Source organism: Monodelphis domestica, chromosome 1, assembly GCF_027887165.1.
Source record: "Monodelphis domestica isolate mMonDom1 chromosome 1, mMonDom1.pri, whole genome shotgun sequence".
In the NCBI taxonomy this organism is placed as follows: Eukaryota; Metazoa; Chordata; class Mammalia; order Didelphimorphia; family Didelphidae; genus Monodelphis; species Monodelphis domestica.
Genome location: NC_077227.1, coordinates 28,360,672 through 28,377,229, shown reverse-complemented (window position 1 = coordinate 28,377,229; position 16,558 = coordinate 28,360,672). Strand labels below are relative to the sequence as shown.

General features: G+C 37.1%; 1 protein-coding gene across 4 annotated transcripts in view; it reads left to right on the top strand.

Annotated features, from left to right (window-relative positions):
- Window positions 1-16,558, top strand: part of CTNNA3 (catenin alpha 3) — a 2,164,949-nt gene that overhangs the window by 1,320,267 nt on the left and 828,124 nt on the right. For all 4 annotated transcript variants that reach the window (XM_056819226.1, XM_056819225.1, XM_056819237.1 and 1 more), the window contains one exon: window positions 14,053-14,145. In XM_056819226.1, coding sequence (XP_056675204.1) covers window positions 14,053-14,145 — 93 coding nt within the window. The remainder of the gene's footprint in view (window positions 1-14,052; window positions 14,146-16,558) is intronic.

The window sequence follows — 16,558 nt, the reverse complement described above, 5'->3', positions numbered from 1 at the left end:
GAACTCTATGTTCCCAGTGAACAAAGGGGGACCGACACAGCTGAAAACTGTCCAGAACAGCTCCGTTCAATGTCCCAGGCACGGACAGACCTCCCTAAGGAATGCATTACATTCTTGTCACAAAGGAGACTTAACTTCATCCTTTTTCACTGGGGGATGGGAAACTTTCAGGAAATCAATTAAGACCTCTGTCAGGGACCCTGTCTTGATAAATTAAGTCCACAGGAAGATGTTAAATCCCAGAACGATGGCAAATGGCTTTAGTTTGTGATCATTCGGCATCTAGATCGACAAAGCGAATTTGTGGGCTTTTAAAAAAAATTTACACTTATGAAAACCATAGATATTTTGTGATAAGAAAGTAATCAGAGACATGACCGATGGGCAAATTATGGGAGTGACCTAATTGGGCTTTACTGAAATTTGCATGATGAGAGATGAGGGATAGGATCGAAAATGTCCTTGGGCATCATATTGTCCAAATACCCCATTTTACAGATAAAGAAATGAGGCCCAGAGAAGCAAAGCAGTTCATCCAAGGTCACAGAGCAGATGGAAGGAAGGTTTATATTGTCAGAAGGATGAAATATGAATAAAGAAAACTATTCAGGTGCTTCCTTTATTCATTTATTTGTTTGTTTGTTTTTTTGGTTCTTGCCTCAGATTTTATCAGTGTTGAGGAAATGAAGCATGAGAATCTACTACTTCCTCTGAAAATCACCACCTTACAGAAACTTAGAGAATAGTATAGCAGTTCTTTTTTTTTTCTTTAAGCCCTTACCTTCCGTCTTGGAGTCAATACTGTGTATTGGCTCCAAGGCAGAAGAGTGGTCAATGGGGGTCAAGTGACTTTCTCAGGGTCACATAACTGGGAAGTGTCTGAGGCCAGATTTGAACCCAGGACCTCCAGTCTCTAGGCCTAGCTCTCAATCCACTGAACTACCCAGCTGCCCCCAACAGAAGTTCTTAATGTGAAGTCTATGTACTTTACAAACACACACCCTTGCCTTTGTTCCTTTGTTCAATTCTGTGCATATTATCTGATGTATTTAAAGGCATGACTCTGGAAAGCAATAGCTAAGCTGCACCAGATGGTGAAAGAGGCACACCACACACTCCCACACATACAATGTTAAGATCCCCTCTATTCAAAAGTTGTTAGGGTTCCTGAGGTATTCAATGACTTGCTTATGGTCCCAGTGCCAGGCATGACTTGAATATAGGTCTTTCAGAATCCAAGAACTGCTCTCTGAAAACAATGCTATCCTAACTCAACCTTTTTACTTCTGTTAAACTTCTGGTTAATGGAATCAGTATTTCCAGGAACTATGTGGTGGCCATCATGACTAGTCCTTCCATCCTGCCTCACCATTCACTTTACCGGAAGGTCTTTGAGAATTGTTATATGTGAAAACCAAAATCAATCAGCATTATCCAGTAGACAAACTGGAATGTACTCTATCACAGAATTGTGTCCAAGTCACAGGGAAGCTTAGTGGCCATTTAGTTTGATCTGTAGTTATAAAAAAGAATCCTTTTTACATGGTACTTGATGAGTAATCATCCAAACTCTTCTTAAAGACCCCCAGTGGGTCATGATCTTCTACCTCAACACAACCAGTTCCACTTTGAGATAGGTCTAACTGTTAGGATCATTTTCCTTGCATCAAGCCAATCTTCTTCTTTGAAGCTTCTGTATATTATTCCTATTTCTGCCTTTGGGAAGTCTTATCCACCTTCCATGTCATAACTCTTCAAATGCCTGAATGCAGCTATCATCTTCCCTTAAGATTTCTATTCTCCAAGTTTTGACTACCCATATTTCTATCAAATGGTCCTTACATGCCATGGTCTCTAGCCTCTTCAGTATTCTTCTTGCCTCTTTATGTTTACCTATATCCTTATTAAAATGTGGTACTCAGGGTGGCAGCTGGGTAACTGAGTAGATTGAGAGCAGGCTTAGAGATGGGAGGTCCTAGGTTCAAATCTGTCCTCAGACACTTCTTATCCACGTGACCCTGGGCAAGTCACTTAACCTCCATTGCCTAGCCTCTTCTGTCTTGGAACCAATACACAATATTGATTCTAATATGGAAAGTGAGGGTTTAAAAAAACAAATAAAATGTGGCACTCTGAATTAAACGTGATATCCCAAAGAGAACAAAGACAATGGACAAGAATCCATGTCTCAAAAAAATTATACTAACTTTTTTTATGGTAAGAAAGAACTTAAAGTTAAGGGAATGTCCATAAACTAGAGAATGACTGAAATTATTATGGAATATTAATGTAATGAGGCATTACTGTACCATGAAAAATGAACTGAGAAATTTGGAAAGATTTTTATGAACTCATGCAGAGTGAAATAAGCAGAACCATGAAAACAAAATATACAAATGCAATAACATAGTAAAAACAAACACAGAACAACTTATGTTTGTGACCTGTGAAGTTGGTAACCAACTATATATCCAGAGAACTGATTATGATTTGTGTTACCCACCTCCTGGCATAGAGGTGTTAATAATGAGACATATATTTTTTCAGACTTGACCAATGTGGGAATTTGATCTGTTTGACTATATATATATTTTCTTCTTTTATTTTTTAACTGCCTCATAAATTAGAGGAGAGAGAAAACAAATTCTAGATTAAGTAAATGTAAACTATTTTTTTAAAGCATAGAATAATTCTCCATATGTGGTCTGACTAGGGCAGAATGCAAGGGAACTATCAACATCTTAGTACTGGGCATTAAGATTTGCTGGGGAATTCTCAAATGACAAGCACATACTTTAAACTGCTGGTCTTTACAATGTTAGACTGAAACTGCCACTGCTTCAGTTCCACTGTTAGATCTACACATCACAATGCAGCATTAGGGAAGAACTTTTGTGGAGAACAAATCTAATTGGTGAAGGTTATATTGTGGTAGCACACTGAATTCTTCCTCTAGACCAGTGGTCCCCAAACTGAGGGCCAGTTCACTGTCCCTCAGACCATTGGAGGGCCGGGCTATAAAAACCTAACCCCAACCCTAACCCTAACCTTAACCCTAACCCTAACCCTAACCCTAACCCTGCAGCAGTATACACAGTGTGGAATCCCCTTCCCCAGATTGCTGCTCATCATGCTGACATCTTCCATTGTGCAGCCACATAATCCTTTGTGCAGCGCCTCATTCTAAGGTGCCAAACAAAGGATTATGTCACCAGAAGTCGTATTGTAGGTGAGCAATACTGTGCTTCTTGGCGCCACCACATACACTCCTCTCACTGACCACCAATGAAAGAGGTGCCCCTTCTGGAAGTGCGGTGGGGGCTGGATACATGGCCTCAGGGGTCTACATGTGGCCCATGGGCTGTAGTTTGGGGACAACTGCTATAGACTGATGAGGAGTTCCTCTTTTTTTGAGACCAAAGAATTGGCTTCTAATGACCTTTCCTACCTAAAACAGTTGATAGTATGATATAATTCTGAGAGCTTTGGGTTTGACTTTTCAAAGCCATGAGAACATTTGAACCACAACATTTAAGTACAATAGTGCGTGTGTGTGTGTGTGTGTGTGTGTGTGTGTGTGTGTACACATATGTGGGTGTGTGTATGTGATTGTTTATAGAATGAATGCTGTTTGCTCATTGACAAGATGGTTGTAGGTCAGTACTATGATAGCTCTGTTATCTCATCTACATGGCCACTCTACTCAATGGTGCAGAAAGTCACCCATCCACCAATTTCTCATGCCATTTATTTAATATTTAATGTCCTCTTATATTAATGCATATTTATAATAAATATAATACATTATAAAATATATAATATACAATATAAATGATATCTAAAATATACATATGATGCATATTTAATGTGTCTTCTCATAAAATCTCTGCAGAAGATCTAAGAAACATCTGGAGGGCTTTTCCTCTATTTTATTAATATTGAGTTCCCACAAAGTTAGCATTTGGTTGCCTATTAGTTACAATTTTCCTTCTCATTGGGTGGATCATTTCTCCTCCCTATTTTGCTTGTACATCACCTGAATTTTATGGCCTTCCCTCTGTTGTTCCTAATTTTTTTCCTGTCTAGCTTGATTTTTTAAAAAATCCTATTGTATTTCTTAGTAACAACTCTGAGACAGAAGGGTAAGGACTAGGGAATTGTAGTTAAGTCACTTAATTCCACAGGTAAGAAGCATGAGGCCAGATTTGAACGTAGCCCTCACCCCAGGTCCAGCACTTCATCCACTGTGTCACCTAGCTGCCTCTGTGTATAGCCTGCTTTGACACTTTTTTTTTGCATGTTGCCTCCTCCATTATGCTGTGAGTTCCTTGAGGGTAGAGATAATCTTTAGCTTTTCATTTTAGCATCATTACTTAGCACAGTGTCTGGCACATAGTCAGTACTGATTAAATCCTTGTTGACTTGCTGACATCTTGCCTACAATATTCTTTATACTAATTTTCTAAAATGACTCTTCACTGGTTATACAAGGTCCTGTAGCCTAATTAATTTGATTCAATAAGAGCCAACTAAATTTTTTTTAAAATCTCTGTGTCCAATATTGGATCATCTCCTTAAGTGCTAGAGGGATCCCATGATTTAAATCCATAGAGTATTACCAGAAGAAAGCAATTGTTAAATGGGTGGCTTTACTTCAGAGAGAAGCTTGGAGTCCTTCAAAGGCCAGCCTCAATCCCCAAAGGCTGGAAACAGATCACTGTTGTCCTCTTGTTCAATTCTGAGCTCAAAAGTGATAACCCTGTTTTGATGGAAATAATGACTTTTTGAAGAATGGATCCAATTTTTGGACAGTTATTCATCTCAGACAAAGAATAAAGGCATTGTAAATCATCTGAGCCCAAAGGGTGAGTGGTATCATCAAACACTGTGATTAATTAGAGACAATGGGTATAGGCTACTACTGACATAAGTGCTGTTATTTGGAATCAATGACTTCTACCAAAAAAAAAGTATATAGCAGTGGCTAGAAAGCATAGGGCAAAGAACAAACTGTTTGGTGTCAGGAACACCCAAGTTTAATTCCTGTCTCAGACACTTTCTGTGTTACCTTGAGCAAGTCACTTAAATTCATTTAGCTTAATTTTTCTTATCTGTATTATGAAAATAATAATAGCTCCCACTTCCCAGGGCTCTTATGAGAATCAAATGTGATAAAATATTGTACAAACCATAAAGTACTATGTAAAAATCAGTTATTATTATTATCATCATTAGCCATATATTATACTTATTGAATTATCATTAAATTAATAATCATATTATGATAATATTTTAAAATACTTGAAATGCATTATTTCTTTTGAATTTCAAAACATCCCTGAGAAGTTGGCACTATTAGTAGTCCCATCTTATAGATGAGGAAACTGAGGCAAATAGAGATTAAATGACTAGTCCAGTGACACACACTTATTAAATGTCTGAGATTGCATTGAACTGATGTCTATTTGAACATGTTCTAAGCACATGGTGCCCTGGACAATCTATTTGCCTATTTGGGTATCTAGTGTACTATTAAAATACATATCTGTAGATATACAGGAAATACAAATACCTACCACATAAAAACTTATGTTTAGGTCCATATTGTAGGGAGTAAATTCTTAATTAATGAAGCAATTAGAGATTTTTTTTAAACCCTTACCTTCCATCTTGGAATCAATACTGTGTTTTTGTTCCCAGGTAGAAGAATGGTAAGGGCTAGGCAATGGGGGTGAAGTGACTTGCCCAGGGTCACACAGCTGGGAAGTGTCTGAGGCCAGATTTGAACCCAGGATCTCCCATCTCTAGGCCTGGCTTTCAATCCACTGAGCTACCCAAATTAGAGATTTTTTTTGAAAATTAGGAATAAATGATTAGCTAGAAAGATGGTATGAATGAGCTAAGCCCCTTTAAATTCAGACAGTGGAATCCTCGAGAAATGATGAGAAAAGAATTTCCAGATTCCCCTAGCAGGAGCAGTTGGGAATTCTAGACACTCTTTGAGTTTGAGACTCAGAGGGTGGATGGTTGGTGGTTTTCCTCTGATATTCCGTGAAGATTTTGGAGATAGCTGGTTAGGAATAACATCTTGTGTTTGAGAGAGACTGAAGAAGGATTCAAAGCCAGAGTGGGTGTGACTCTAACTGTTCCCTGATTCTAACAGAGGGGGCAGAAGAGAGCATCACTTCTGTAAATCCTGTAAAGTCTGATTTCCGGCCAGTGTTGGAGACTGGAGATTGGAGAGAGAGACAGCGGAGGCTGAACAGTGATTATTTGAAGACATAATAGAAGAATATTTATAATATGAAGTAGGTTATATAGTTAGAAATATATTTTAGATAGATTAAGGAGTTATAGCGTAGGTATATATATTTATAGTTTCCAGGCAGAAGATGCTCCTTGCAGAGCTTTTAGTTGGGTTTTTTGGGGTTTCAGTTAGAATTCTTAGCTTAGGGAAATATATACATATAATCAATATGTTTCATACTTTCCTTTTTCTTTCCCTGAATTCTTAGAGTTACAATAAATTGTTTTTTTTTAATAAACAGCCTCATATTGACTTCCTCAACTGCAAAGTTCATCCATTTCTCCAACTATCATCAACTGGAAATCCTTAAATCTAATAGCCTATGAACAACTACTGACAAGTATTGATACCAACATCAATCAATATAAGAGTCAATATTCCCCATAACAATACTAAACATTTGGAAATGATTTTTCATAAGTGTTTAACTAGAGACATTCCTTAAATCTTGACTAAATGGCTTAGTGGATTGAGAGCCAGGCCTAGAGACTGGAAGTCCTAGGTTCAAATCTGGCCTCAGACACTTCCCAGCTGTGTGACCCTGGGCAAGTCACTTGACCCCCATGGCCTAGCCCTTACTATTTTGCCTTGGAGCCAATACATAGTGTTGACTCCAAGATGGAAGGTAAGGGTTTAAGAAAAATCTTGACTAAAAATGCTTTTAGAAAATCCATTTCCTTTGTAAGCACTATAAATGCTAACAAATCCTGTCAAATTTTTACAACATGTTGTGTTGAAATAAAAAGGAAGTAAATTAAAAAAATTATATAATAACATTTCAGGAGGTGAGGATACAAAGATAGCAACGAAACAAGCCTGGCCTTTAAGGAGCCTACATTCTACTTGGAAACAGGAAGCAATGTTCATATGTAATTAAATCAAACTAAACACAATGTAATTCATGATGATTTTAAGGAGATGAGATTACAAATACATACGAAAATGGCAACGTGAGGAGTGAGAAAATCATATTCAATGGGGCATGATTATTTGTATAATTTCCAGATCTTTCTATACTCATCTACAGTCTGGCACTAGTTCTGGGGCTCTTTTGTTGTGCTTGGACTTTGTAAAAGCAGAGATTGCTTCATTCATTATCCTTATGGAGATTTGGATTGGACTGTAATCCAAAGATTAATATGGCTGAGAATGTCACTAATCAGTCAAAACCTGGCAGTAGAAAAATATGGTTCTTTTCTGATTCACTTAACATTTTTATTAAGTAAAAACAACTCTCCTTGTGAGTAATACTATAGCAATGTGAATTATGTTTATTTACTCAAACAATGTGGTAATCAGGAGTGAGGTTGGATGGTGTGATGGACAAAGTCTTAGACAAGGAGACAAAAGATCAGAATTCAGACATTGTTTTTTTATTGAGAATGCTGGCAAGATCTTTGACATCTCTTCACCTGTTCCATCATCTGTAAAATGGAGGTAATGCTACTTGTTCTTCCTCCTTAGTAGGCATGCCATGAAAAAAAATTCTTTGTAAATCACAAAACTCTGTACAAATAAGAATTATTATTAATAGCTATTATTAATTCACCAAGAATCACAGACTATGTGAAACTTGAAAGAAACAAACTCATTTTTGAATTGGGAGAAAAGGGAAGAAATCATTAAACAAAAGGAACAGCCTTTGAATTTCTCTTTTTAAACTCATATAAAATGTGTACTTTGCTTCTTCTTTGTTTATCCCTGGTTAAGTTCCCCCCATCCCTAGTGATTTGATTACTCTTTGTAAAATGAGATAATTGGGGTAATTGATGTCTACAGGAAGGAGAGTGGAAGGTCCTAAACCTAGACAATAGAAGAGCTAGGTCACTGTAATGTCCCTTGACTCTAAATCAATATACTGTTTCCACTACAATATGCTGCCTTGTAGTTATTTCAAAGGTCCACTTATTGTATTATTGGTGGAGTCAGGTAGAGGAAGTCAAAGTGGTAAGGGCATTTCCCCCTTCCAGCCCAAGTTCTATGATTCTATGATTCTGGTTCACTTCATTTTAATTGAAAAAAGTCATTTACTATGATTCTGGTTCACTTCATTTTAATTGAAAAAAGTCATTTACCTTATTCTATATATTATGTTTTAATAGGGGTTCTTAATTTTTGGTCCACAAAGTTGTTTTAAAAGTATTCTGTTAACTGTATATAATTATAATCAGTTTCCTCTGAAACCCTATGTATTTTCTTCAAGTCATTTAAAAACATAATTCTGAGAACACATCAATAGATTTTGCCAAATGTGTAAAATGGCCCATGACACAAAGAAGATTTTGAACCCCTATATTATAATCAGTTTGATAGAAACTTTTTTTAAGTAACTAGTTAGAGAGAGAGTGGACCAGGAAGACTTGGGGTTTCAACCTGCCCTCAGGCACTTATTAAATGTGTGACCCTGGGCAAGTAACTTAACCTATATTTCCCTCAATTTCCTAAACTCTAAAGTGGATATAAAATAGCACCTATTTCCCAAAGGTAATTGGGAGTATAACGTGATAAAGCACTTTGCAAATCTGAAAATATTATGATTATGATTATTATCAAGCATAAAGGCAGTCTAGTTCAAATTATCATTATATGGCTAGAGAAAACAGACTCAGGAAGGAGAGTGGAAGGTCCTAAACCTAGACAATAGAAGAGCTAGGTCACTGTAATGTCCCTTGACTCTAAATCAATATACTGTTTCCACTACAATATGCTGCCTTGTAGTTATTTCAAAGGTCCACTTATTGTATTATTGGTGGAGTCAGGTAGAGGAAGTCAAAGTGATAAGGGCATTTCCCCTTCCAGCCCAAGTTCTATGATTTTTTTAATTTATGTTAAACTGTATGTATTTTTCTCATTAGGAGGGCATCATTGAGGGTGAATGTTAGCAGATCCCAAAAGTATAAAAATGCAAGCCAAAAGGGAGCATGATAAATAGGGGACACAGAAAAGCTTTTCAGAGGACTGTGGACTTCAGCTAGAAGAGTGAGAAGGCAGTGTGCTACCATGGACAGAATAGGAACCCTGGGGAACTGAGGAACTGGGTTTCAATCAGAGACTTCTTTCTGACTGCCTTGTTTTTTTCTATAATATCAATAGTTCTTTTGTCTAGTAGTTATAGGTTTCCAAAGTTATTTACAATATTTCTGTGAGTGATTTGGCATAATTATGCCCATTTTATAGATGACGAACCCAACATTCAGAAAGGTTAAGGACTTCACCCAATGTTGTACATACAACCATTCAGTACCCCCAAAGAAAATTCCTTAAATGGCTGGAATCATAGGTCCAGAAATATCATAAATATCGTACATACATTATAATGTTTTAGTTATTTTGGTTTTCTTTGTGAACTCCTGGTAAGAAAATTCTTGCAATCAATGGAGATTGAAAACTTTCCTTCAAATTGGCATCCTTGCAGGTTGCTTGAAGCACTTAGAGGATAAAAAGCTTCCTTATGGCTGCACAACCAGAATGTATTAGAGTCAGTAGTTGAACACAGGTTTTCCTGACTTGAAGACTAAAGGCACTAAAGGCATCATAACACATTGCCTTTCAACATACATCTTCTATTGAAACATTAACATTGATTACATAGAAATTGCCTTTAAGGCAGTAATATTTCAAATTGGATGACATTAAAGACCTTAGAATAGCACCCCTAACACTAATGCATTGTTGGTGGAGTTGTGAACAGATCCATCTATTCTAGAGGCAATTTGCAATTAAGTCCAAAGGGCTATAAAACAATGCATACCTTTGATCCTGTAATACCCCTTCTGGGTCTGTATCCAGAAGAAATAATAGAAAAGAGGAAAGGACCTACTTGTACAAGAATATTTATAGTAGCTCTTTGTGTGGTGGCAAAAAAGAATTAGAAATTGAGGGGATGTCCATCATTTGGGGAATGGCTGAGCAAACCGTGGTAAATGTTGGTGATGGAATGCTATTGTACTATGAGAAGTTATAGGCAAGATGATTTCAGAAAAATCTGGAAACATCTACATGGACTGATATAGAACAAAAAAAGCTGAACTGGGAGAACATTGTACACACTAACAGCAATTTTGTATGATGATCAATTCTGAAAACTTAGCTACTCTCAGTAGTGCAATGATCTGAACAATACTGAAAGCCTTATGTTTGGGAATACTATCCATCTCCAGAGAAAGAACTATTGGAATTGGATGGATACAGATCGAAGCAAACCATCTTTTATGTCATTATATTTACAGTTTTGTCTTTCTATGAGTATGCTCTTATAGCAGTAATCAATATAAAAGTATTTTTCATGATAATAAAAGTTTAAAAAAAGAATAGTACCCCTAGCTTTACCCTTTATCAGTTTTCATGGGATGGAGGAAAACATGTCAACAACTTCCCTGTTTGAGTAAGTCCCTGTTTCATTGATACCGGATCAGAAATGAACGTTGAAGCATTGTGACCTGGGATCTAACCAGGACCCATATGAATGAGACTTTCCTTGTCACATTTTAAAGTGAGGAGTGTCCTTCCAAAGTCCAGTCATGTAGAGAGAGAGCTAAGATTGCATAACATGTAGATCAAACCAAGGGGCTCTGTTCCATTAGGGCTGGATTAAAAGTAATGTAATAAAAAGAGGGGAGAGCCAATAAATCTATGTGTTTAGCAACAGAATGGAACTAGGAAGATTTTTGTGGGATGCTTTCAATAGGAACTAAAAGGCACACTGGTTGGTTTGCTTGGCTTGTTATTTGTCTGGCATCCCTTACAATGTATGTAACACATATGAGCTATCAGCAAAGAAAGCTTCATGATGTTGGCTAGTTTTTAAGTGTAAAATTATTTCCCAGCGAAGCAGGGATAAGTTGTGACTGGGGAGCTAGCTAGGAAGTAACTGGGTCCAGACTGGTGTCTGAATCTTACTGACTTTATGACCCTGCCCAGATGGCTGCACCTCTGTATTTTGGGGCAATTCTCTAAAATTAGAGGTTGCTGAGAAGGTGGCAACAACCTTCATTGGAGGAGAAAGTTTCCTCTTCTTGTGATTCCATATTACATAAAACCACAGGTGCCATCCCTCTCACTATAATTTACAAGAAGCATTATTTTATTAATCTCCTAAAACAGCTAGAGACATGATCCTATTCTGCTTATGTTGATCTACTTGGTGGCAGTTATAGAGAGTAACACACTGAAAAAAATCTTGGCTTCAAAATCATAGGGCATGAATTACAAATCCATTTTGTATAGTACAGGGCACAAAACAAATGATTTCCTGAAGCTCCAGTCACCATGGCTCCTTGGCAAATCTTTGAACCTTGCTCATCCTCAGTTTTCTCATCTATACGATGAGTGGTTTCAACTTCTTGACATAGCTCTAAGTGATGGGCCTGTATAAAATTATAGTTTTTGTGTTTATCACTTGTTGTCAGTTTATAACCTGGAGCTGGAGAAGAGAGACTTGTGAAGCAGAGAAATATAGAGATAGCCTCTTTGCAAATGGGGTAGCTATGTAATACAATGCTTAGAGTGCTAAGTCTGTAGTCAACAAGATAAGAGTTCAAATGCAGCCTCAGACATTTATTAGCTGTGTGGCAGGGTGTCTGGGGTTTTCAGGAAGGAATATCACCTCTGGGGTGAGGAACTGCTGAGACATTTTTAAGGCTATTCCTCTACCTTTGGTGTCTTTCTTTCACCTACCTCTCACCTGTGGCTTCAAGAAACTGTAGCATCCAGAGCATCCATACCCTACTTGAACTATCTCAGCAGACGTGCTAAACCAGGATAAAGGTAATTGACAGGCCTCAAACCCATTAGTGAATTGGGGGAATGTCAATTTCAAGAAGGTAAAGACTTACCCCAGAGGAATGGGTGGATGAGAATTTTCTTCCAATGGCTGAAGCAGGCATTGTGAATTGCTTCAAGTTTGATCACATAATGAAGATACCAATGTCATTTACTGCATCGTGGACCATCTCCAGTTGTCTTGACTTTTGTCCTGCCACTGTACTTCCATGACTTTGGAAGAGTTAGAGTGACCAGTTTGTGCAATTCTACCTCACTTAAATTCAGTCTTGCATAAATCAAGACATCACCTGTTATCTATAATGTCACTGGTACTTTAAAAAAATAAGGATGAATAAGAACAACAGCTGTGTGACTTTCCATTATTCATTTAAATCCCCTGCCTCAGTTTCCTCCTCTAAAAATAGGAATAATAATAACACTACCTCCTAGGGTTGTTGGGAAGAACAAATGAGATAATGCTTATAAGGCACTTAGCACTGTGCCTAACACATAATGGGCATTCAATGAATGAATGTTTATTTCCTTCTTCCTAATGGAAGCTAAGTTGCATAATATATAGTTCCAGGTCAGAAGTTAGAAAAAGTCATCTTCATGAGTTCAAATCTGGCCTCAGAATCTTACTATATCTTGACTTTGGCCAAATTTTAAACTTTGATTACTTTAGGAGATGAAAAACCACTTCAGTATCTTTGCAAAAAACAAAAAACAAAAACAAAAACAAAAAACCCAAATGGTTTCACAAGTCATATACAACTGATAATGCCTGAAGAATGGACATAATAAGGAATTAATTAGTAAATAGTGAGTTTTTGTAACAGATGTAAGGCAATCTTTTCTTTTAAAATAGTCATTTTATTGGTTAATAATAAATTTTAGTTTTCAAAGGCATCCCAGTAAGATAAGAAACCATTCAAATTTAGAATTCTAGATAGTTACCTGGAGATCAGAGTCATTGGTCCAGGCCTGCATGGCCCAGCCAGATTTTAAGCCTCAGAGATAGGACTTGATCCTCTTTCATTCCAAGACTTGTACTCTAGTTCCTAGGTCACATGCCTAATCACTAGTGATGGCAACTGAAGGAATATCTGGCCCAGTTTATACTTGTGTTATGATCATGAGGTATAGAGTGAGAGAACTTTAGAAGTCATCCAGACTAACTCCATCACTTTATGGAGGAAGATGCTATGGTCTTGAGAGGTCACAGGATCACAGACTTAGAGGCAGAAGGAACTTCAGAAGCCATCTAGCCTATCCCCTTCCTTTTACGACTTGATCATTTCACAGATTGGAACCTTTAGAGGTGATGACTTAGCCAGGGTCACATAGCCAGCAAGAGTAATCCAGCACCCTTTCTAGCTCCCTCCTCATTCCCATTCCCATGCAGCCTCCCCTTCAAGCCACTGAAGCCTCAAACAATAATAGCAGTTAGAGTAGAAAAAAAAAAGAGAAAACAGGGGAATTTAATTAACATTTATTTGTCCAGCCCTGTAGCCTGTTTGATACTGAATAAAACATGGAGAAAGACACAGTCACTGCTTAGTACAATTTAAGTATGCGTAATAGACCTCTGGGATGTAATAAGCCAATTAAAAACATAAAATAAGCCATAGTCATATGTGATTCCAAGTATCTATTAGCATTCAAATCACGGAGCAGCATTATTTTCAGTCCCATAGTAAGGGAACCTGGGCACATCTTCCCACTATGAATTAGAGGTGGAATACCAAGAGACTGAGTATTATTATAGTTCCCTCAATTCTCTAGAATTCTTTGGGTTTCTCTTTTTTAGTTAGGTCCAATAGAAAAAGACTTCAAAATAAATTTGGGGTGTGTTTTTTAGGCTTGAGATTTTTAATGAATTTCCATTTTCTTTTGCCTGCTTCAGATAACAGCTGTTTAATGTTCTTCTCTATGATACAGAAATAACGACTTACATTTGGGTTTCTTTGGCTCTTTTTTAGGTGGCTAACCTTGCTTGTTCCCTGTCTGCAAATGAAGATGGAATTAAAATTGTCAAGACAGCAGCCAGTCACATGGAAACATTGTGCCCACAGGTAGGGAGAGTAAATATTGAGTGTCCTCCACAGTAAAATGGCTATCAATATTGTGTACTTCAACCAAGAGCAAAGACTAGGTTTAGTTCATTGAAGATTACTTGTAAGGAGTTAATATCAATGTATGTGCTTCTTCTTCAAAGATTTCATTATCCTACTGAACACTGATCTCCTTAAACCTTATAGTCCTCAGTTCTTGACAATGAAGAGAGGCTCGTTCATTAGACTCCAAACCAAACATCTTCTTACTATGGTGCCTGTCTTTCAGGTGCCCAGTATCCATGATGCAGTGTCATATTGACCTGGATGAGTCTTTATCCATGACAGGCTACCCATGATGCCATTAAATTGTATCCACATGGGGCAGCTAGGTGGCTCAGTGGATAGAGAGACAGGCTTTGTGACCCTGGGCAAATCACTTAGTCATTACTACCTAGCCCTTAATGCTCTATTCCCATGGTGCTGATACCTAATATTGATTCTAAGAAAGAAGGTAAGATTTGTAAATTTTTACAAAATGTAGCCACATATGTGTTGACCTCAGTTCCATCCAATTCAAGTCCTCTCACTATGGAACTTTCTTTTCCCCATTCATTCTAAGCTTTTCACTCTCTTTTATAGTACTGGCACAGTTTTCTGGCCCAAAATTCAGGCAAAAAATTATTTCAAATATCTTAATCTCTGTTATATCTATGATTATCTTTTTCTATGAACTATTTCAAATGCTCACGATGGTATTGATTTGAATTCATTCTCTTTTGATTCATTTTGCAAGCTGTAATGAATGAAAAATCAATTTATTGACTCAACTAGCAATAATCAATAGATTAATGGCCATTAATTCTTTAAGTAATCTAAGACAATGATCAGGGTCTTGGGTCATCTTAAATGTACTTTCCGAATTACCACATCAATAAAAGGTAGAGGTCAGCTGAGAACTCATGGGATTTTAGCAGCCTCCCAGCTTTTGATCTCATAATTTATGATAAATTTACTGATCTGAGTAAGAAAAGCCACTTCATTCTGGTCAGGTTTAAGCTAAGTTGCTCCCAACCTCAATAAGGAGGGCAAAGGAAAGAAGTTCATGGCTAGTATCTGGTTTAGATTGGATCCTATTTGAAGAGTGAAGAGATTTAAATTCTCAGCTAGATGAGGCTCATTCGAATTTAGCTGATATATTAGAGCATGCAATGGAATTCCTAGGACTGTCCAGGAAAGGACATCCTTTTTAGTCAGAGATGGCTTTTTGACACAGAATGGAATATAAATTAATAGCAATAATCAAATAATCAAATATTAAAATTAGTTTCCTCAAATAGCACAATGTCTTAAAGGAGGATTTTATGAACACTCAGGCCCCCAAATTAAAAAAAATATAAAGCCAAGAAAAATGTTATCCACTGGTCCACTGTACCATGTTTTACAATATAGTAGCATAGTTCAGTTGGAGAACAGAAGGCCTGATTCAGTCATTCCCTCTAAGCTTCAGTTTCCTCATCCACGAAATAGGATTAATCAAGCCTATACTACCCACCTCATGAGGTTGTTCTGTGGCTTAAGTGGGATTATTTGTTTAATGCAACATGAATGCCAGTTCTTGTTGTTATTTTACATAGAGAGCAAAACAAAGAGAATAACTGGATTCCAAGAAGTCCTCCTTAGACTTTTCATGTGTTTGAGGGAGTATAACATTTAAAAACTCCCAAACTGCACTAAATTTCAGATTCCTAGCCTATTAGTCCTGTCCTTCCACTGTTACTCCTTATATTTTTTTAAAAGACTTTGACAAATTGTCTTTTAAAAGATATTCAGAAACAAGATCCTAATGCTTAGATCAATGCCCTATTCATGAACTTCCTACTTAAAAAAAATAATAACAAAGGTCTTAAAAAATTACAGGAACAGTCCTTGAATAGTTTTCAAAAACAAATTAACTGAATTGGGGAGAATAGAGGTGGATGAAGGTGTTCACATAAAAGAATATATTTTGTAGGATCATACATTTAAAGCTAAAACTAGTCTTAGAGTTCATCAAATTCCATCCCAGTATATTAGAAGAGAACTTGAAGCCTAGACAGTGTAAGTGACTTACTCAAGGACAAAGAAGGAAAATGCAAGAGAGTTGGGGAATGAATCCAGGTCTCAAGACTCTAAAAACCACTACTCTTTTTGCTGCAATTAGCTACTGGATTCCAAAACCTAACAGTATTTGTTTGTTTCCCCCTGAAATCATTCCATAATTCAGTCTTTCTACAAGAAACCTTTCCCAGCCTTCAACCCAATATCTCCTTCATATGTCTTGCTTTTACATAGTTCCTTGTTTGTTGTTTCTTTTAGATTATCATCTTCTCAAGGTCAGGGTCTGGTTTTACTTTCTATCCCCATCAATTAGAAAAATGCCTGGAACTTAGTA